General features: G+C 36.0%; 1 protein-coding gene across 2 annotated transcripts in view; it reads left to right on the top strand.

Annotated features, from left to right (window-relative positions):
- dagla (diacylglycerol lipase, alpha) overlaps nucleotides 1–22,807 on the top strand; it is a 51,088-nt gene that overhangs the window by 18,886 nt on the left and 9,395 nt on the right. For both annotated transcript variants that reach the window (XM_058077474.1, XM_058077473.1), the window contains exons 5-19: nucleotides 1,350–1,488; nucleotides 1,556–1,643; nucleotides 1,712–1,846; nucleotides 2,880–2,957; nucleotides 5,317–5,441; nucleotides 5,702–5,852; nucleotides 8,372–8,455; nucleotides 8,572–8,649; nucleotides 10,102–10,182; nucleotides 10,263–10,405; nucleotides 11,936–12,004; nucleotides 12,121–12,193; nucleotides 12,410–12,618; nucleotides 15,000–15,126; nucleotides 21,558–21,724. In XM_058077474.1, coding sequence (XP_057933457.1) covers nucleotides 1,350–1,488; nucleotides 1,556–1,643; nucleotides 1,712–1,846; nucleotides 2,880–2,957; nucleotides 5,317–5,441; nucleotides 5,702–5,852; nucleotides 8,372–8,455; nucleotides 8,572–8,649; nucleotides 10,102–10,182; nucleotides 10,263–10,405; nucleotides 11,936–12,004; nucleotides 12,121–12,193; nucleotides 12,410–12,618; nucleotides 15,000–15,126; nucleotides 21,558–21,724 — 1,747 coding nt within the window. The remainder of the gene's footprint in view (nucleotides 1–1,349; nucleotides 1,489–1,555; nucleotides 1,644–1,711; nucleotides 1,847–2,879; nucleotides 2,958–5,316; nucleotides 5,442–5,701; nucleotides 5,853–8,371; nucleotides 8,456–8,571; nucleotides 8,650–10,101; nucleotides 10,183–10,262; nucleotides 10,406–11,935; nucleotides 12,005–12,120; nucleotides 12,194–12,409; nucleotides 12,619–14,999; nucleotides 15,127–21,557; nucleotides 21,725–22,807) is intronic.

The following is a 22,807-nucleotide window of genomic DNA, read 5'->3' as shown; positions in this document are numbered from 1 at the left end:
CATATAATTTATTTAGAAAATAAATATACAAATATACAAGAATAATGTTGCAAATTTACTAGAATAAAATGAAAAATAAAATAGAAAAAAATGAGTAATCGTAAATGTACGTAAAATTAAAAGAATAAAGTAATAAATGAACATGGAAAAAAAAGAAAATCAATCACAAATATTATAATCAAGAATAATGTAAATGTACAAGAAAAAAGTAGTAAATTGACTACAATAAAATCGTACATGTACAAAAAAAAGTGTCATTTATTTTGAAAATAAATGACAAATATACAAGAATAATTTTGTAAATTTACTAGAATAAAATGAAAAATAAAATAGAAAAAAAGAGTAAATATTGTAATCGTAAATGTACGTAAAATTACAAGAATAAAGTAAAATAAGAATAAAGTAAATAATAATAATAAAGTAAATAAATGACAAATATACAAGAATAATGTTGCAAATTTACAAGAAACCAGAAAAAAGTGTCATTTTTTTAGAAAATAAATGACAAATATACAAGAATAATGTTGCAAATTTACTAGAATAAAATGAAAAATAAAATAGAAAAAAAAGAGTAAATATCGTAATCGTAAATGTACGTAAAATTACAAGAATAAAGTAAAGTAAGAATAAAGTAAATAATAATAATAAAGTAAATAAATGACAAATATACAAGAATAATGTTGCAAATTTACAAGAAACAAGAAAAAAGTGTCATTTCTTTAGAAAATAAATGACAAATATACAAGAATAATGTTGTAAATTTACTAGAATAAAATGAAAAATAAAATAGAAAAAAAAGAGTAAATATTGTAATTGTAAAATTACAAGAATAAAGTAAAGTAAGAATAAAGTAAATAATAAAGTAAATAAATGACAAATATACAAGAATAATGTTGCAAATTTACAAGAAACAAGAAAAAAGTGTCATTTATTTAGAAAATAAATATACAAATATACAAGAATAATGTTGTAAATTTACTAGAATAAAATGAAAAATAAAATAGAAAAAAAAGAGTAAATATTGTAATCGTAAATGTACGTAAAATTACAAGAATAAAGTAAAGTAAGAATAAAGTAAATAATAATAATAAAGTAAATAAATGACAAATATACAAGAATAATGTTGTAAATTTACTAGAATAAAATGAAAAATAAAATAGAAAAAAAGAGTAAATATTGTAATCGTAAATGTACGTAAAATTACAAGAATAAAGTAAATAATAATAATAATAATAATAATAAAGTAAATAAATGACAAATATACAATAATAATGTTGCAAATTTAAAACACATGCTAGGTTGTTAGCATGTTAGCATTGCTAGTATTCATGAAGTATTTTGTCTCGCAGGCATCGTCGCATGCAACTGGCTGGTGATATTCAGCGTCTGCATTACGCTCACGTGCACTTTTGACCCGACGGGTCGGACGTTTGTCAAACTGAAAGCGACTCGCCGCCGCCAACGAAACCTCACCACGTACACGCTCAGGTACTCGCCCGTAATCTCACACGCAATTCCCTCCCTGACCGCTGTAAACGCCCCCCCCCTTGTTTAGACACCGGCTGGAGGAGGGCCAAGCCAGCAGCTGGAGCAGAAGACTGAAGTTCTTCATGTGCTGCACCAGAGCCCAGGATACGCAATCGGTGAGTCAGACATTTGCCGCCCAGAACCATATCATTCCGACGCATGTCCCGATTGCCGTCCTCTGCAGGATGCGTATTCCGAGGTGGCCAGCCTGTTTGCGGAGTTCTTCAGAGACCTGGACATCGTGCCCAGTGATATCATCGCCGGACTGGTGCTCCTGCGTCAGACTCAGAGATCCAAAAGATCGTCTATCCTGGACCAGGTATCGGTCTTTTCAAGGGGTGTCCAATATTTCAGCATTTTTACTAAAATGGCGTTATTTTGGTCCTCATAATATTTCAAAATAAGAGCATTTTTGGGCGGTTTTCTCTTTATTCCCATAATTCCCTAACCTAATATTCCAAAAATGTTTTAGGTATGTCTTTGGTATTTCAACTCTATGCTACTAAAATTTCCCTCATAATATTAATGATTTGTTCGTGTAAATTTTGCCTTTTTTTGTAATTTTTTTTCTCTAATATTTTGACTTTATTCTTGTAAAAAAAAAAAAAAAATCTTTTTTTTGTCCCAACTATTTAAATAAATATAATATATAAATATTATAATGTCTTTGTTTTTGTTTTGACTTTATTTCCGTAGCATTCTGACTTTTTTTGGAACATAATTTTCTCAAATTGTTTTATTTGTCCTTTTTTTTAACGACTTAAAAAAATTCCAGCTTGCTTCTAAAATGATGATTTGAATGATGACTTTTTTTTCTCGTAATATTTTATTTATTATACATATATAATATTTTATTTTAGTATTTAATTATCACAATTTCTGCTGATTTTTTAAAATATTTTTAAAATTATAATTCCTTTTCTTTTCTTTTTATTTTCATTCTCTTAAATCATATATTTTTCTCTAATATTTTGACTTTATTCTTGTAAAAAAAACTTTCATCATGTAAATTTTCTTGGTAAAATTTACATGAAAATGTACTTTTTTTCTCGTAATATTATTATATTATTATATATATAATATTTTATTTTAGTATTTAATTATCACAATTTCTGCTGATTTTTTTAAAATATTTTTTTTAATTATAATTTATTTTCATTCTCTTAAATTATATTTCTTAAATAATATTTTTAGAATATGTTATGGGCCCAATAAAGAAAAAAAACAGCCCTCAAGCGGCCCTCGGGGCCACACTTTGGACACCCTCGGTCTATTCAGTACAGTTTGTGTTCACATAATTCATGCTTGAACATGATTAGCATTGCTGTTTTGTAACTTTGTCCTCCCTCAAGGCCAACAACGATATCTTAGCCTTCCTGTCCGGGATGCCCGTCACACGAAACACGAGATATCTGGACCTGAAGAACTCGGTGAGTTTTGTGACCTCTTGGAGGCGTCGTCGCCGCGCCCCCTCTGAGTCGTTTTGGTTCACCACTGTTCCAAATTTTTTCACCATTTGTGTATAATGACTCTCATTGTGGTTTGCTGGAGTCCCAAAGCTTTAGAATTAGCAATTATCACTTTTGCGAGGATGGGGGGGGCATTTATTGTGACAAACGTGCAAAAAGTAAGAAATGTTGGGTCAGTGACATGACAACCACTGTCCTAGAGGGGTCCGAGTTCTTGCTAAACATAGCGACAAAAATGCTAACTTGGCAACGCTCGTCCTTCTTGCTACGTCTTCTTATTCAGTGGCAGAGTAGGATGAAAGATGAGGGGTGTTAGATGCATAAGTGGGTCAAAAAATTTTCTTGAAATATCTTTGTAATAAATTTTTTATCATTTCATATTCCAGGTATTCCTCAAAAAAAAATTATATCGTGACATTCACTGTTTATACATTTTAAGAAATTTTAGTTTTTGTGTTACTACCCCAACCTTCTATAAGTGGGTCAAAAATGACCCGGTCAGGTTGTTTTCCTGAAATATCTTCGTAATGAAATTTTTTTTATCATTTCATATTCCAGGTATTCCTCAAAAAACATGTTTTTGATATCATGACATTCACATTTTTAACTAATTTTTTATACATTTTAAGAAATTTTAGTTTTTGTGTTACTACCCCAACCTTCCATAAGTGGGTCAAAAATGACCCGGTCAGGTTGTTTTCTTGAAATATCTTTGTAATGAAAAATTTTTATCATTTCATATTCCAGGTATTTCTCAAAAAACATGTTTTTGATATCATGCCGTTCACATTTTTAACTCACTTTTTATACATTTTAAGAAATTTTAGTTTTTGTGTTACTACCCCAACCTTCCATAAGTGGGTCAAAAATGACCCGGTCAGGTTGTTTTCTTGAAATATCTTTGTAATGATTTTTTTTTTTATCATTTCATATTCCAGTTATTTATCATGCTGTTCACATTTTTAACTTACCTTTTATACATTTTAAGAAATTTTAGTTTTTGTGTTACTACCCCAACCTTCTATAAGTGGGTCAAAAATGACCCGGTCAGGTTGTTTTCCTGAAATATCTTCGTAATGAAATTTTTTTTATCATTTCATATTCCAGGTATTCCTCAAAAAACATGTTTTTGATATCATGACATTCACATTTTTAACTAATTTTTTATACATTTTAAGAAATTTTAGTTTTTGTGTTACTACCCCAACCTTCCATAAGTGGGTCAAAAATGACCCGGTCAGGTTGTTTTCTTGAAATATCTTTGTAATGAAAAATTTTTATCATTTCATATTCCAGGTATTTCTCAAAAAACATGTTTTTGATATCATGCCGTTCACATTTTTAACTCACTTTTTATACATTTTAAGAAATTTTAGTTTTTGTGTTACTACCCCAACCTTCCATAAGTGGGTCAAAAATGACCCGGTCAGGTTGTTTTCTTGAAATATCTTTGTAATGATTTTTTTTTTTATCATTTCATATTCCAGTTATTTATCATGCTGTTCACATTTTTAACTTACCTTTTATACATTTTAAGAAATTTTAGTTTTTGTGTTACTACCCCAACCTTCTATAAGTGGGTCAAAAATGACCCGGTCATGTTGTTTTCTTGAAATATCTTCGCAATTAAAAAATTTGTATAATTTCATATTCCAGGTATTCCTCAAAAAACATGTTTTTGATATCATGATGTTCCCATTTTTAACTTACCTTTTATACATTTTAAGAATTTTTTTACCTCAACCTTCCATAAGTGGGTCAAAAATGACAATGTCAAAAATTTTTGACCCATTTTTTTGGGTCCAAAATTTTTGACCCATTTTTTTGGGTCCAAAATTTTTGACCCATTTTTTTGGGTCAAAAATTTTTGACCTATTTTTTTGGGTCAAAAATGACCCGTAAAAAAATAAAAAATGACCCGTATGCATTTTCTATGGAATCCAATAAGAACCTTTGATTCTTATCAACTAAATATAATACTAAATATCATACAAGTGATTATTGCTAACCAAAATGGCAAAATTGGCATAAAAACGCATAATTTGGGTAATTTTTGACCCACTTATGGAAGAGTGTAGGGTCCAGTCACTCTTGGGTTAAGAAGGTTAAAGGTTAAGGGTTAAGAAGCAAAGTTAGGATGCCACCAACTGTGCCGGACTTGGAAGAGTCGTACACGTTCAGAAGTTTAAAAGTCAAATCAATCATGAAATGCCCACTATAGTGTATATGTCCCATTTTGACAGTTATATGTAATTGGTGTAATACTCCTAGCTAACGTAGTACCACCGTTTTTGTTTATTTTTGTCTTCTCCTCTCCCAGACCGAGATGAGCATGTACAAGGACGTGTGCGACTACATGCTGTTCGCTCTGGCCGCGTACGGTTGGCCCATGTATCTGATGAGGAAGCCGGCGTGCGGACTGTGCCGCCTCGTTAGCACCTGCCCGTAAGCACTGCGGCATCCGGCGCACCCGCGCTTCCACACCCGCCTTTTGTGGTGTCTCTCGAACGGCACTCAAGCCAGGCTGGCATCTCACACTCGCTAAGTGCTAATCCATCGAGACGCCACTCAGCCCCGCCCCCGCCAACCCCCCGATATACGCAATATACTGAATTAATCACATTAACTTACACAGATTAACCGTAATGGGATTTTTGTACTTGACATATATTGAATGTCTACGTGTGTTCTTCTTCTACTCGCAGCTGCACGTCGGTGTCGGGCTCACGTTTGTCGCAGTCGGTGACGGTGGAGGAGGACAATTGTTGCGGCTGTAATGTTTTGGCCATACGCAGACACTTCCTGGACCAGGAGCGCAAGCAGGTTCACATCGTCTACACTTCCTGTCACGATGCTGTGAGTACCTGACATCAGTTTGGACCACTTCCTCCGTTTCTTTTTTTTCTTGTTAGAATGAGACTTTAAAAAAAAATTCAAATTACTGCTGTTCTTTCCCTTCACAATTTAATTTAATTTAATTTAATTTAATTTAATTAATTTTTCTCATAGAAAATTGTTACTTTTTATCTTATTCAGTTAAATTTTTTGGTAATATTTTGACTTTATAATTATAATAATTTATAATAATTATAAAGATTCCAGTTGTTTTGTCAATTTTCTTCTGGTGAATTTTCTTCTCATTGTTAGGATTTTATTCCTATAATATTTTGATATTATTCTCGTTATATTATAATTTTTCCACAATGTCATTTAAAAAAAAAATTACTACTTTATTAATTGTTTTGCAGTATTTTACGTATTTTGCAGTTGAGCAAAAATGCGACAAACATGGCGACAAATGTGTTAAGAAATACCGTAGCACCTCAAGATACCCAGCATGTCTTGCGGCGGGAATATGTGCGTGTTTTTTTTTTTGTTTTTTTTGGCATGGATATTGTACGTAAATATTCTTCTGTTTAGGTTTATGAGACTCCATGAAGATTCCAGGTTTTTTGTCAATTTTCTTCTGGTGAATTTTCTTCTCACTCTTAGGATTTTATTCCTATAATATTTTGATATTATTCTAGTAATATTATAATTTTTCCACAATGTCATTAAGGTGGGAATAAAGTCAAAATATGATGGAAAAAAGTCATAATTCCGAGAATAAGATTCACAACAAGAAAATTGCAATGATTGGAAGAAAAAAAGGCAGAAATAAACAAAAAATGTTAAAAATATTTTAAAATATTAAAAAAAAAAAAAGCAAAAATATTAACAGAAAAAAGTCTGGTTCTAATGAGAAAAAAAGTCTCAATTTAACACAAGGAGGAAAATTAATATTTTATTTGCATGGAGTTGAAATATTCAAGAAAAAATAGTTGTTTTTTTTAAATTGTAATATTATATTGCCATAAAATAAAATATTAAATATTATGGCAATAACTTAAACAATCATGGGAATGAAATCATAGTATTACGAGAAGAAAATGTACAAAAAATATTTCAGGAGAAAAGTATTTTAAATGGTAAAAAAAATAAAAAATTAATAAAAAATAAAAAATTATATATATATATATATATATATATATATATATATATATATATATATATATATAAATAATCATACATGCATTTTTTTTTCTTAATGATAAAATATATAAGTAATTGTACAAAAAATATTTCAGGAGAAATGTATTTTAAATTGTAAAAAATTAAAATAAATAATATAAAAAATATTTTTAAAAAATGTAAAAAAAATCATACATTTTCTCTTAATGATAAAATTAAATTGTAATATTGAAATGAAATCATAGTATTAAAAGAAGAAAATGTGCAAAAATTATTTCAGGAGAAATATATTTTAAATGGTAAAAAAAATTAATATTAAAATTTTTATTTTTTTTTTTAATTTAAAAAGAATCATACATTTTTTTCTTAATGATAAAAATATAAGTTCTTAGCATATTTACATAAAAATTACATCAATTCATTTTTCACAATGATTTCAATACAAGAAACTCTATTCTCATACGTGCAGCTTTTCTATCATTTTATCAAACTCTTGCATTGTTTGATGCCGTGCAGTTTCTGTGGCTTTGCTACTTTTGGCTCTGAGTTCGATTTCTTTCACTCACCAGTTTTGTTACTGGGAGATGAGGAGTGAGAGTTGTGCGGTCTCAGCGGGTGTCCGAGTCCCACGGAGGCTGTGCTTTGTCACAGTTTTTGTTGAGTAATTTCTCATGGGCTGACTCTCCAAGAACGGAGGAAAAGGTGTTCTTTTGTGGACTCAGACTTTTAACAACTAATCTTTTGTGATGCAAGAGTTCAGCCTGAAGGTCAATTTGAGCGTCTGGCTATAATGTTTTGTAATATTTTTGTAGTTATTGCGGACAAAAACCTATTTTGAACAGGATTAAAGCCTTGTCGATATGATAATAACACCCCTAGAGTCTCCTATTATTCATTGTTTACGCCACTTTGCAACTCTGCAGGGACTCGAGAGAGCCGAGCTAGTGAGCGAACAAGCTAGTCTCAAATTTATTTATTCTAAACGCAAACCAAAAATGTACCACTTCCACACAAGCTGGGAGGAGATTTTTTTTTCACTCTTTTTTCACTTCAACTTCTGCGACTAAGTGGGTGATAAACAACCACTAAAAGCGAAAAATAACTTAAACAGATATTTCCTCATGCCTGCAAGGCATGCTGGGTAGTCCGGCTGCAACCACAATATAAGCAATAAAGCATTGGATTTCAAGACCGACGACCCCCCCTCGACGTATTTTGCAGTTGAGCAAAAATGCGACAAACACGGCAAAATGTGTCAAGAAATACCGCCGCACCTCAAGCGACCCAGCATGCCTTGCGGCGGGAATATGTTCGTGTTTTTTTTTTTTGGCATGGATATTAAACGTAAATATTCTTCTGTTTAGGTTTATGAGACTCCATTTTTCGTGGCGGTGGATCACGAGAAGAAAAAGGTGGTCATCAGCATCAGAGGAACCTTGTCCTTAAAGGTGAATTTCACTTTTAGTTTTCTTTTTTAGAATGTGAATTTTTTTTTTAGAAAAAAGTCCTCATCTCTCAAAATAGTTTGATTGTTTTTAATGACTTATTTTGTGTGTGGGACCAGGATGCCCTGACGGATCTGACGGGGGATTCTGAGCGTTTGCCGGTGGAGGGCCAGCAAGGGACCTGGCTTGGTCACAAGGTCAGAGAGAAATCATCCGCCTTTCCAAGGTGGAATTTTGCCCATCATCTACAATCCTTATGTGAGACATGAACACACATCTTGCTCTTTTCTATGCGTTCTAAAGATATGAAAACAGGTAAAAAAGGCAGCATAATGGGACACAGCTATAAAGCCTTCTGAAAAAAAACTCCAAAAAATGTACATAATGTGTCCTGCATAATAAAGAAGCTACATATTTTTATTTTTATTTTTATTTTTATTTTTATTTTTATTTTTATTTTTATTTTTATTTTTATTTTTATTTTTATTTTTATTTTTATTTTTATTTTTATTTTTATTTTTATTTTTATTTTTATTTTTATTTTTATTTTTATTTTTATTTTTATTTTTATTTTTATTTTTAATCACAGGGAGAACATGCAAACTCCACACAGAGATGGCCAAGGGTGGGATTGAACTCGGGTCTCTTTGCTGTGAGGTCTGCGTGCTAACCACTCGCCCGCCGTGCAGCCCTATAATTATTATTATTATTATTATTGTCATTAATATTATTGTTATCATCATTATTATCATCATTATTATAATTTTATTATTTTTATTAATTTTATTTTATTTTAATAAAAATAGATGTAGCTTGTTTATTATGGAGGACACATCATAATAATAGTGATAATAATAATAATTATTATTATTATTATTGTTAATGTTATTATTTCTTATTATTATAAATAATAATAATTATAATAATTATTATTATTATCACTATTATAATGTGTCCTCCATAATAAACAAACTACATCTATTTTTATCATCTATTTTTACATCTATTATTATTTAATAATTCTTTGGCGTAACAATTATTATGATTAATAATAATAATTCTTATTATTATTATAATTAATATTATTAGTAGTAATTATTTTATGCCTATTAATTATTATTATTATTAATAATAACAATAATAATAATAATAATTATATTAATTATAATAGTAATTATAATTATTACTATTATTATTATTATTATTATTATTAATAATTGTTACGCCAAAGAAGTACATTACTGGCGTAGTGACACCTTACCACACCGGCTAGCTACTAGCCGGCTAGGGCCAAGTTTCACCTTACACTCGCTCCCAACTATTTTGGTATCCCCAAATTCCCTCCACATCTGACGGCCAATCAAATTAGCCGAGGAACGCATCTCTCAGTGGTGTAGTAAACCACTCAAGTACAATCCCCCCTGAATGGTACAGTCCACTGTGTCAAAGAAAACCCCATTAAACCTTATTGGAGGGTGTGTACCATTACTAGCATTAATTTGTTTTTTTTGGCTCTTTGTGTATCTTTAGAATGCACAAAGACTGTTCATGTTTGACATCAGGATACGATGGGTAAAATGTCCTGGAATATGACTCAACTTAGCTTAACGGAGCAGAACACGTTTGACCAAGTCCCTTTGTCGTCTCAGGGGATGGTTTACTCAGCAGAGTACATCAAGAAGAAACTGGAGCAGGAGATGATATTATCACAAGCCTTTGGAAGAGACTTGGTACTTTGACTAAAACACATTGACGACAAAAAATAGCCATTATAGCGTACCAGCGTGATGACTCGGGCCATGTCTTACAGAACAAGGGCACCATGCATTACGGCCTGGTGATAGTTGGCCACTCTCTTGGTGCCGGCACTGCTGCTATCCTGTCCTTCATGCTGAGACCTCAGTACCCAACACTTCACTGCTACTCTTACTCCCCGCCTGGTGGCCTTCTTAGGTATGTGTTTTTGTTACCGTGCCAAGACAGTCCCGTTATAATGTGTTTATGAGCAAGACAGTCCCGTTATAATGTGTTTATGAGCAAGACAGTCCCGTTATAATGTGTTTATAATGTGTTTATGAGCAAGACAGTCCCGTTATAATGTGTTTATAATGTGTTTATGAGCAAGACAGTCCCGTTATAATGTGCTTATGAGCAAGACAGTCCCATTATAATGTGTTTATAATGTGTTTATGAGCAAGACAGTCCCGTTATAATGTGTTTATTAGCAGGACAGTCCCGTTATAATGTGTTTATAATGTGTTTATGAGCAGGACAGTCCCGCTATAATGTGTTTATAATGTGTTTATGAGCAAGACAGTCCCGTTATGTGTTTATAATGTGCTTATGAGCAAGACAGTCCCGTTATAATGTGTTTATGAGCAAGACAGTCCCGTTATAATGTGTTTATAATGTGTTTATGAGCAAGACAGTCCCGTTATAATGTGTTTATTAGCAAGACAGTCCGTTATAATGTGTTTATTTGCAAGACAGTCCCGTTATAATGTGTTTATAATGTGTTTATTAGCAAGACAGTCCGTTATAATGTGTTTATTAGCAGGACAGTCCCGTTATAATGTGTTTAGAATGTGTTTATGAGCAGGACAGTCCCGTTATAATGTGTTTATAATGTGTTTATGAGCAAGACAGTCCCGTTATGTGTTTATAAAGTGTTTATGAGCAAGACAGTCCCATTATAATGTGTTTATAATGTGCTTATGAGCAAGACAGTCCCGTTATAATGTGTTTATAATGTGTTTATGAGCAAGACAGTCCCGTTATAATGTGTTTATTAGCAAGACAGTCCGTTATAATGTGTTTATTTGCAAGACAGTCCCGTTATAATGTGTTTATAATGTGTTTATTAGCAAGACAGTCCGTTATAATGTGTTTATTAGCAAGACAGTCCTGTTATAATGTGTTTATAATGTGCTTATGAGCAAGACAGTCCCGTTATAATGGGCTTATGAGAAAGACAGTCCCATTATAATGTGCTTATGAGCAAGACAGTCCCGTTATAATGGGCTTATGAGAAAGACAGTCCCATTATAATGGGCTTATGAGAAAGACAGTCCCGTTATAATGTGCTTATGAGCAAGACAGTCCCGTTATAATGTGCTTATGAGCAAGACAGTCCCGTTATAATGTGCTTATGAGCAAGACAGTCCCGTTATAATGTGTTTATGAGCAAGACAGTCCCGTTATAATGTGTTTATGGCCAATACAGTCCCGTTATAATGGGCTTATGAGCAAGACAGTCCCGTTATAATGTGTTTATAATGTGTTTATGAGCAAGATAGTCCCGTTATAATGTGTTTATGATCAAGACAGTCCCGTTATAATGTGCTTATGAGCAAGACAGTCCCGTTATAATGTGTTTATGAGCAAGATAGTCCCGTTATAATGTGTTTATGATCAAGACAGTCCCGTTATAATGTGCTTATTAGCAATCTATTCACCATCATGTGATGTTCCTTGTGTTTCCAGTGAGGATGCCATGGAGTACTCCAAAGAGTTTGTCACTTCAGTAGTATTAGGAAAAGATCTGGTGCCAAGGTACATTTTTCCATTGTACATTTTTATTATTATTTATTTATTTATTTTCCACCCAGTCCGTAGCGTGAGGAATTTGTCATCGATATATGTTTGTATGTGTTGCTGCGGTCTCGTAGACTGGGATTGTCTCAACTGGAGGGATTCCGTCGCCATCTTCTAGAAGTCCTGCAGAAAAGCAACAAGCCAAAGGTATGCATTGGAGCCTATCCCAGCTGTCTTCGGGCGAGAGGCGGGGTACCCCCTGGACTGGTCGCCAGCCAATCACAGGGCAGAATTAATATATGTCAAATAAAATGTCTTTGTTCATATTAATATTGAGTATTTCTGTAAAGGTTCTATTCAATGGAAGATTCCGAAGCTCCTTAGTTAAAGTCGGAATGACTGTACTTTTTTTTCATTCAACAGTGGAGGATCATCGCGGGAGGCACCAAATGTATTCCCAAATCGGAGCTTCCCCTTGAGGAGGATGATGCTCAGACTCAGCAAGCGGCTCCGCCCAGCAGCCGCCTTTGGCTCCACCCCAGCGACCTCAGCATCGCACTCTCAGCCTCGACCCCTCTCTACCCTCCAGGCCGAATCATCCACGTGGTCCACAACCATCCTCCAGAGACCTGGTGAGAACCAATTTTTGAAAATTTGTGTATTATATACGTATGTGTAATACTTTACAACCTTGTCGCTATCATGGAATGCTGTTTAGAAGACATAATGTAAACAAGGATAGAAAAGTTCTTGGCTGCACGGTAGTCGAGTGGTTAGCGTGCAGACCTCACAGCTAGGAGACCCAAGTTCAATTCCACTCCACATCTCTGTGTGGCGTTTGCATGTTCTTTGCATGCGTGGGTTTTTTTCCGGGTACTCCGGTTTCCTCCCACATTCCAAAAAAAAACATGCTAGGTTAATTAGCGACTCCAAATTGTCCATAAGTATGAATGTGAGTGTGAATGGTTGTTTGTCTATATGTGCCCTGTGATTGGCTGGCCACCAGTCCAGGGTGTACCCCGCCTCTCGCCCAAAGACAGCTGGGATAGGCTCCAGCATACCCCCGCGACCCTCGTGAAACTAGTGTCCTGTGGGCCACATTTGGCCGCGTGCTTGAGACCCCTGCCATACAGCTTCCATATCAAACTTGCGCGGGCCGCAATTACAATAAACTTTCATATCAAGGCGGGGGGCCTCAAACTAGTGTCCTGCGAGCCACGTTTGGCCCGCGGGCCGCGTGTTTGGGACCCCTGCCATACAGCATTCGTATCAAACTTGCGCAGGCCGCACTAACATTAAACTTTCATATCAAGGCGGGGGGCCTCAAACTAGTGTCCTGCGGGCCACATTTGGCCCGCGGGCCGCGTGTTTGAGACCCCTGCCATACAGCATCCGTATCAAACTTGCGCGGGCCGCACTAACATTAAACTTTCATATCAAGGCGGGGGCCTCAAACTTAGTGTCCTGCGGGACACGTTTGGCCCACGGGCCGCATGTTTGAGACCCCTGCCATCCAGCATCCATATCAAACTTGCGTGGGCCGCACTAACATTAAACTTTCATATCAAGGTGGGGGCCTCAAACTAGTGTCCTGCGGGCCACATTTGGCCTGCGGGCCGCGTGTTTGAGACCCCTGCCATATAGCATCCATATAAAAAAAAGCGGGCCGCACTAACATTAAACTTTCATATCAAGGCGGGGGCCTCAAACTAGTGTCCTGCGGGCCACATTTGGCCCGCGGGCCGCGTGTTTGAGACCCCTGCCATACAGCATCCATTTCAAACTTGCGCGGGCCGCACTAACATTAAACTTTCATATCAAGGCAGGGGGCCTCAAACTAGTGTCCTGCGGGCCACATTTGGCCCGCGGGCCTCATGTTTGAGACCCCTGCCATACAGCATCCATTTCAAACTTGCGCGGGCCGCACTAACATTAAACTTTCATATCAAGGCGGGGGGCCTCAAACTAGTGTCCTGCGGGCCACGTTTAGCCCGCGGGCCGCGTGTTTGAGACCCCTGCCATACAGCATCCATATCAAACTTGCGCGGGCCGCACTAACATTAAACTTTCATATCAAGGCGGGGGGCCTCAAAGTAGTGTCCTGCGGGCCACATTTGGCCCACGGGCCGCGTGTTTGAGACCCTGCCATACAGCATCCATAACAAACTTGCGCGGGCCGCACTAACATTAAACTTTCATATCAAGGCGGGGGCCTCAAACTAGTGTCCTGCGGGCCACATTTGGCCCGCGGGCCACGTGTTTGAGACCCATGCCATACAGCATCCATATCAAACTTGCGCAGGCCGCACTAACGTTAAACTTTCATATCAAGGCGGGGGCCTCAAACTTAGTGTCTTGTGGGCCACATTTGGCCTGCGGGCCGCGTGTTTGAGACCCCTGCCATACAGCATCCATAACAAACTTGCACGGGCCGCACTAACATTAAACTTTCATATCAAGGCGGGGGCCTCAAACTTAGTGTCCTGCGGGCCACATTTGGCCCGCGGGCCGCGTGTTTGAGACCCCTGCCATACAGCATCCATATCAAACTTGCGCGGGCCGCACTAACATTAAACTTTCATATCAAGGCGGGGGGCCTCAAACTTGTGTCCTGCGGGCCACATTTGGCCCGCGGGCCGCGTGTTTGAGACCCCTGCCATACAGCATCCGTATTAAACTTGCGCGGGCCGCACTAACATTAAACTTTCATATCAAGGCGGGGGCCTCAAAGTAGTGTCCTGCGGGCCACGTTTGGCCCGCGGGCCCCATGTTTGAGACCCCTGCTTTAGAGCCTTTGTGGTAATTTAGACACACTGAGCTAGCGTTATGATGTGTTTGTTAGCTTTGTCACGTTATTGTTTATTAAAACCTCCCCCACATTTACTTGGCTGTCAAAGGCGAGATGAATAAAGGGGGCGGGGTGTTAAATCAATGTATGTCTTCACCTTGTCTGTCTGATTGATTGACAGGCGTTCTCTTCTCTCTCTCTCTCTCTCTCTCTCTCGCCCCATAGCTGTGGTCAGGAAGAACCGACGTACTCGGCTCTGTGGGGGGACAACAAGGCTTTCAATGAGGTCATCATATCCCCCGCCATGCTTAATGAGCACATGCCTCTCATGGTGATGGAGGGCCTAAATAAGGTTTGTCTCCCGTGTTTGCATGCCGCTCGCTCGCTCGCTCTTCCACTGATGCGGTGCTGGGATTTCATCCAATGCATACATAAGTACATACATACATTAATTTAGCCTCTAATTTCTTAATTAAGATGATGAATAAAATGAAATGGCAAAATAAAAACATTTGACGCAAACAAAAACATTTGTATCAACAAACAATTAGCAACAGTTAGCATCAGAAATTCATTCATTTATTATTATTTTCTACCGCTTATCCTCACAAATTGGGTGCTGGAGCCTATCCCAGCTGTCTTCGGGGCGAGACAGCCCGGACTGGTGGCCAGCCAATCACAGGGCACATATTTGTTATAGTTATTATACATTACATTCCAGTGGATTCCAGTTTGAGCCACTGCATGCCACTAGGCACCTTCTTGGTGACGCTAGGTGCCACGGCTAATTGCACAATTAGCACGAACTGGCACCAACTGGCGCGAACTGGTACCAACTGGTGCCAGCCCAGTGGACTCCTAGCATCATTGGCGCCACTTGGCTTGCGCCATTACATTCCAGTGGATTCCAATAGGCCAATTGTTTTAAAATAGAAAAATTAAAATAGATTGTTTGCCACGTTTGGTTCCACTTGGTCAACAAAGATTTTAAAGCATTTTAAACATTTTGAAATTTTTTTGCCGACAAACTAAATTTTTGCCGCCGTTACGGGCCATCACGAGCCAGTTGGGAGGCAGTTTGAGCCACTGCACGCCACTAGGCACCTTCTTGGTGACGCTAGGTGCCACGGCTAATTGCACTGGCGCGAACTGGCACCAACTGGCATGAACTGGCACCAATTGGCCCGGCCCAGTGTCAATTGGCCCTAGCATCATTGGCGCCACTTGGCTTGCGCCATTACATTCCAGTGGATTCCAATAAGCGAATTGTTTAAAATCGAAAAATTGAAATAGATTGTTTGGTTCCACTTCGTCAACAGAGATTTTAAAACATTTTAAACATTTTGACATTTTTTTGCCGCCAAACTAAATTTTTGCCGCCATTACGGGCCACCACGAGCCAGTTGGGAGGCATTTTGAGCCACTGCATGCTACTAGGCACCTTACTGGCGACGCTAGATGCCATGGCTAATTGCACTGGCGCGAACTGGCATCAACTGGCACCAATTGGCGCCGGCCCAGTGGACTCCTAGCATCATTGGCGCCACTTGGCTTGCGCCATTACATTCCAGTGGATTTCAATAGGCCAATTGTTTTAAAATAGAAAAATTGAAATAGACTGTTTGTCACGTTTGGTTCCACTTGGTTGACGAAGATTTTAAACATTTTGAAATTTTCTTGCCGTCAAACTAAATTTTTGCCGCCGTTACGGGCCACCACGAGCCAGTTGGGAGGCAGTTTGAGCCACTGCACGCCACTAGGCACCTTTTTGGTGACGCTAGTTGCCATGGCTAGTTGCCACGGCTAATTGCATTGGCGTGAACTGGCGCGAACTGGCACCAACTGGTGCCGGCCAGTGGACTCCTAGCATCATTGGCGCCACTTGGCTCGCATCATTACATTCCAGTGGGTTCCAGTAGGTGGATTGTTTGTGACGTTTGGTTCCACGCCGATTGCTTGATCCATGTGGCGCAACGAAGATTTTAAACATTTAGAAATTTGAAAAAACTCACTTTTTTCCCGCCGTTACGGGTCACCACGAGCCAGTTGGGAGGCAGTTTGAGCCACTGCACGCCACTAGGCACCTTACTGGCGACGCTAGTTGCCATGGCTAGTTGCCACGGGTGCGAACTGGCACCAACTGGCACCAATTGGCGCCGGCCCAGTGGACTCCTAGCATCATTGGCGCCACTTGGCTTGCGCCATTACATTCCAGTGGTTTCCAGTTGGCGGAACTAATTGTATTGGCGTGAACTGGCACCAACTGGCACCAACTGGCGCCGGCCCTGTGGACCCTTAGCAATAAAGACATAAACATTATTCAGTTCCCGAAAATCCACAAACTTACGGGGGATCCACGATGTCGTCTTTATTTTTGCTAAGCGTTCCGTCTCGTGAGCGGTCTCGTCAGTCTGACATGATGATCCATCTTTAACCTTCACTTTATCCGTCTCCTCCTCCACCTACTCCTCCTCCTCACGGGGGTCCACTCAAGCAAAGCATGGCAGCTCTTCCTTTTTGTCTTGGTGGTGGCATCTCCTGATGGCGTGTTTGCATGGGATCCATCCACTTTGATTGATCGATTCGGGTAACACTTGGTGTGGGCCGATCGTTCATGTATCTTCCCCCATAGGAAGTTTAGCACTGTGTGATTCGGTGCGATACCTCTGGTGTGTCCGCAGGTGCTGGAATCGTTTTCTCTTCGGTCTGCCGAGGTCAATGAGGTCAATGAGGTCAATGAGTCCAGCAGCGACACCGCTGTACTACACATAAACTCGTACCCAGAATGCCCCGCCTCTAACACGCAACGCAACGCCTCCTTTGCCGAGACGGAACTGATCTCTATCCCTCTGACAACTATCAGTTCCTGCTCCTTTTCAGATGCCGACTCCGGTAATCCTTCCGACCCGCATTCGGGAGCGCCGTCTGTGGCGGATCTTTCGTGTTTTCCGCCACAAATCCAAACAGACTCGACTGATGACGCCAAAAGAATCGGTGACAAGATGGTAACATCAAGCAGCCCCTCGCCGAGTTGTTAAACTCGGATTCTTATTATTTAAAACCCAGATGAATTTCAAATGACGGCTTTTTTTTCGTGTCCCTTGAACTCCTCTTCAAATACTGTGAATTCTTCAGCAAGGTCGCACTTTTGTCCCCCATTGAAAGGATCCTGAAAACCCCCCCGGAGCCGTCTTGACTGTAAAAAAGCCTTCATTGTGGAGCAACAAGTCCAGGCAGGCTGGCTCCGCCCAGAGGATGTGAAAACTGCATAACCGCATTCTTGGCAGAAAATGGCTCTTTTATCGGAAGTTATGGAGCTTTTAGGCTCCATTTAAAGGGGCCCTGTCCTGCATTTTTCAAATTTCTACCAAAAGCGATTTTTTTTTATTTGCATATTAAATAAATAAAACATCACTTTAATATATCTGATAAAAAAACAATGGTATTTTTTTCCAAAATTAAGGTTGAAATACAATCAGGATAAAGTCATAATATTACAAGAAAAAAAATCATAATTTTGTTGTCATATTATGAGGGGAAAAATATTATTGAACCAAAAAAATAATTAAATAATTTAAATATTAAATAAAAAAAATGAAAAAAATTCTGTAGTTTATATGATGCGAAACAAAACTACAAATTAAATTCTAGGAAAATTAGGTTGACAAAAAGTTAGAATATTACAACCAAATTGAACCAAAAACCAAAAATTGAACCAAAAAAACAAATAAAATTAAAATTTAAATGTCAAAGAAAAAAAAAGAAAAAAATTCTGTAGTTTATGTGAGTTTATATTATGCGAAACAAAACTAAAAATTAAATTCTAGGAAAATAAGGTTGACAAAAAGTTAGAATATTACAACAATAAAGTCAAAATATTATGGGACTAAAATCACAATATTGAATATGGAAAAAAAACAAAATATGCAACTGAGAAAAAGTATAAATTGACCCATATTTGTTCAAAATTTTGCATTCTTCTATGTGATGTGGAAGGGAAATCTCAAATTTGTTGTCATATTATGAGAGGAAAAATATTATTGAACCAAAAAAATAAATAAAATAATTTCAATATCAAAGAAAAAATTAAAATTCTGTAGTTTATATGATGCGAAACAAAAATAAAAATTAAATTCTATGAAAATGAGGTTGACAAAAAGTTAGAATATTACAACAATAAAGTCAAAATATTATGGGACTAACGTCACAATATTGAATATGAAAAAAAAACAAAATATGCAACTGAGAAAAAGTATAAATTGACCCATATTTGTTCAAAATTTTGCATTCTTCTATGTGATGTGGAAGGGAAATCTCAAATTTGTTGTCATATTTTGAGAGGAAAAATATGATTGAACCAAAAAAAATTAATAAAATAAAAAATTAAATATCAAAGAAAAAAATAAAAATTATGTATTTTGCGAGTTTATATTATGAGAAACAAAACAAAAAATGTAATTCTGGGAAAATAAGGTTGACAAAAAGTTAGAATATTACAACAATAAAGTCAAAATATTATGGGACTAACATCACAATATTGAATATGGAAAAAAAACAAAATATTCAACTGAGCAAAAGTATAAACTGACCCATATCATATTATGAGAGGAAAAATATTATTGAACCAAAAAAAATTCAAATTAAAATTTAAATATCAAATAAAAAAATAAAAAAATATGTATTTTGCGAGTTTATATTATGAGAAACAAAAATAAAAATAAAATTCTATGAAAATGAGGTTGACAAAAAGTTAGAATATTACAACAATAAAGTCAAAATATTATGGGACTAACATCACAATATTGAATATGGGAAAAAAAACAAAATATGCAATATTATTGCATGAATATTATATTATTGAACCAAAAAAATTAAATAAAAAAAAATTAATTTCAATTTCCTTTTTGGAAGTTTCCTGTATGGCAATCATCGGCACTCTTGGATCCTTCTTTCTTTTAGATATAAGATTTATGGATTGAAACCGGATTAAGACAAAAATGGAGGTGTTTTTCTTTTCCAGGGGAGCTAGAGACCTAAAAATTTGGGGCCAAAATTTGTGCGGTATTGGCATCCGATATCATTTTGAAAGCCAGTGAAATGATGGAGATGAGGCCCCCCTTAAGGCCGCTTGTTGTTTTTCCCTGACCCGGCACATTTTGGTCAAGTGTCGTGGCGGGAACTCGCCCCTCAATTCCTCTGGCTAAGTCGTTTTCCTTTGTGTTCTTAAACGTCTTTGTCCAAATATTTCTAACGTCTTGTACACACGTAGGCGTGTGTACAAGACGTGTGTTATTAAATCTGTCATAATGTGCTTATAAATGATTAAAACACACGTTGCAGAAAGTGTGTCAAATCATCTTGTATTTATTTTCAAACATGCTGATTAATTTGCGTGTTTTTGGTTTGTTTTGATTTGCCTGGATGATGTATTTTAACCATTAAAGCTAACACGTCTAATGTATGATTTTCATGTGTTCGTCACTGTCATCGTTATTCCCAGATTAATATAATGAAATAGACTTTCTAATTTATACCGCTGCATTGTAGTCCTATATGGGTCAGTATTCCCTAAAATACTGTAGGACTTGTGTTGATGGTCCTCGGGCATCCGTGGGTGTTTTCATGTCAATTGAAGTAGGTGGAAGCTCACATTTTACCGCAACCACTATATACTGTTATAGATGGATCTGCTCTTAAAGATAGATGCAGATACAAATTGTATTTCACCATTTTATACCACAGTTTTTCATGACAGGATGCGCTTTTTTTTTAATAGAAATTTTTGATGTTAACCAAAAAAAAACATGTTAACCAAGTGTCCCCTGTGCTAGTTTGCACAGTGGAACCTTGGTTAACATGGTTTTTAGATGTTAACCAAAAAAAAACATGTTACCCAAGGTTCCACTGTGCATCACTGTGCTAGTTTGCACAGTGGAACCTTGGTTAACATGTTTTTAGATGTTAACCAAAAAAAAACATCTAAAAACCATGTTAAAATATCTATAAATCTATATTTTAGATCACTTTGACTGATCTTTCAAGGAACACAAAATATTGTATTGTTGTTAACCAAGGTTCCACTGTGCATCACTGTGCTAGTTTGCACAGTGGAACCTTGGTTAACATGTTGTTTTTTTGGTTAACATCTAGAATTTCTATAAAAAAATTTTTTTTTAGAAATTTTAACATGTTTTTTAGATGTTAACCAAAAAAAACATATTAACCAAGGTTCCACTGTGCTAGTTTGCACAGTGGAAACTTGTAAATTTTAACATGGTTTTTAGATGTTAACCAAAAAAAAAACATGTTAACCAAGGTTCCACTGTGCAAACTAGCACAGTGGAACCCTGGTTAACATGTTTTTTTTGGTTAACATCTAAAAACCATGTTAAAATTTCTAAAAAAAGAAAATAATAATAATTTGTAAATTTGCACAATGGAACCTTGGTTAACATGGTTTTTAGATGTTAACAAAAAAACATGTTAACCACATCTTCATTTATTATTTTTTTTAATTGTATTTTTTTATTTTTTTCATTCATTTATCTGTATTTATATGCATTTCTGTTTCTCAAATTTTAATTATAAAACTACAAAACTGTTTTTTTTGGCTATTTAGAACCAATGAATTAGATTTACATGATGTCTTATGGGGAAAAAATCCGTTTTGGTTAGAGCCTAATCTTCAGGAACAACTGAACGACGCTAACCAAGGTTCTTTAACATACTGATCTTAAACATGCCGTACTCCCAATCATGTTTTTGTGCTTTTGTTTGCGTCAGGTGCTCGAGAACTACAACAAAGGAAAGACGGCGTTGCTGTCAGCAGCCAAGATCATGGTGAGCCCGACGGAGGTGGACTTGAACCCTGAGAGCGTGTTCATGGCCGCCTCCAACACGGTCCAGCAGCCGATGCCTGCGGCCCACCATCGCAGGAACAGCAGTGTTCGGTCAGTATTTACCTTAGTAATAACACCTATGGTTTATGCTGAGTAGTAATGAATATAAAATATGAATAAATATGCAAATTAAATGAATATAAGCCAACCTTGGTGACAAATACAATGGTGTGAAAACATGTTTGATTCCTGTTTGGCACACTTAAATGTTTCAGATAATCTAACAAATGTAAATATTAGTCAGTGACAACACAAAACGCTTCCATTTATCACTGCAAAAAAAAAAAACAGCCCTAGACCGTCACACTACCACCACCATATTTTACTGTAATGGGACACACACCCTTCAAATGCTCTTTTTGTTCAGAAGTGGTTTTGCCCAGTGTCTTTTTCTTATACCGGAGTCATGAACCCGGCCGGGCCTTAACTGAGGCAAGTGAGGCCTGCACTTCTTTGGATTTTGTTGTGGGGTCTTTTGTTTTGTTTTTTTTTTTAGGAATTTTAACATGGTTTTTAGATGTTAACCAAAAAAATAAAACATGTTAACCCAGGTTCCACTAGCACAGTGGAACCTTGGTTAACATGTTTTTTTTTTGTTCAGCCATTGATAGTCAAATAAATAATAGTCAAAAATTGATAGTCAAATTAATATCAAATTTAATAAATAATAATTATAATAACAATTAATAAAAATACATATTTCTTTATAAATAAATAATACATATATAATATCTAATAATAAATATTTTAATAAATTTGATTATCTGAAACATTTAAGCGTGACAAATAAGCAAAACATGATATTAATTGATAGTAAAATGAATATAAAATTAAATAAATAATAATTATAATAACAACTAATAATAATAAATATTTTATAAATAAATATTTATAAGAAATTTGATGATCTGAAACATTTAAGTGTGACTAATAAGCAAAACGTGATATTAATTGATAGTAAAATTAATATCAAATTAAATAAATTCTAATAATAATTAATAGAAAATAACTATTTTATAAATAAATAATACATATTTATATAATATATTATAATAATACATATTTTAATAAATTTGATGATCTGAAACATTTAAGCGTGACAAATAAGCAAAACATGATATTAATTGATAGTAA

Source organism: Doryrhamphus excisus, chromosome 7, assembly GCF_030265055.1.
Source record: "Doryrhamphus excisus isolate RoL2022-K1 chromosome 7, RoL_Dexc_1.0, whole genome shotgun sequence".
In the NCBI taxonomy this organism is placed as follows: Eukaryota; Metazoa; Chordata; class Actinopteri; order Syngnathiformes; family Syngnathidae; genus Doryrhamphus; species Doryrhamphus excisus.
The sequence above is the reverse complement of the archived record's forward strand: the minus strand, read 5'-3'. Positions and strand labels throughout refer to the sequence as shown.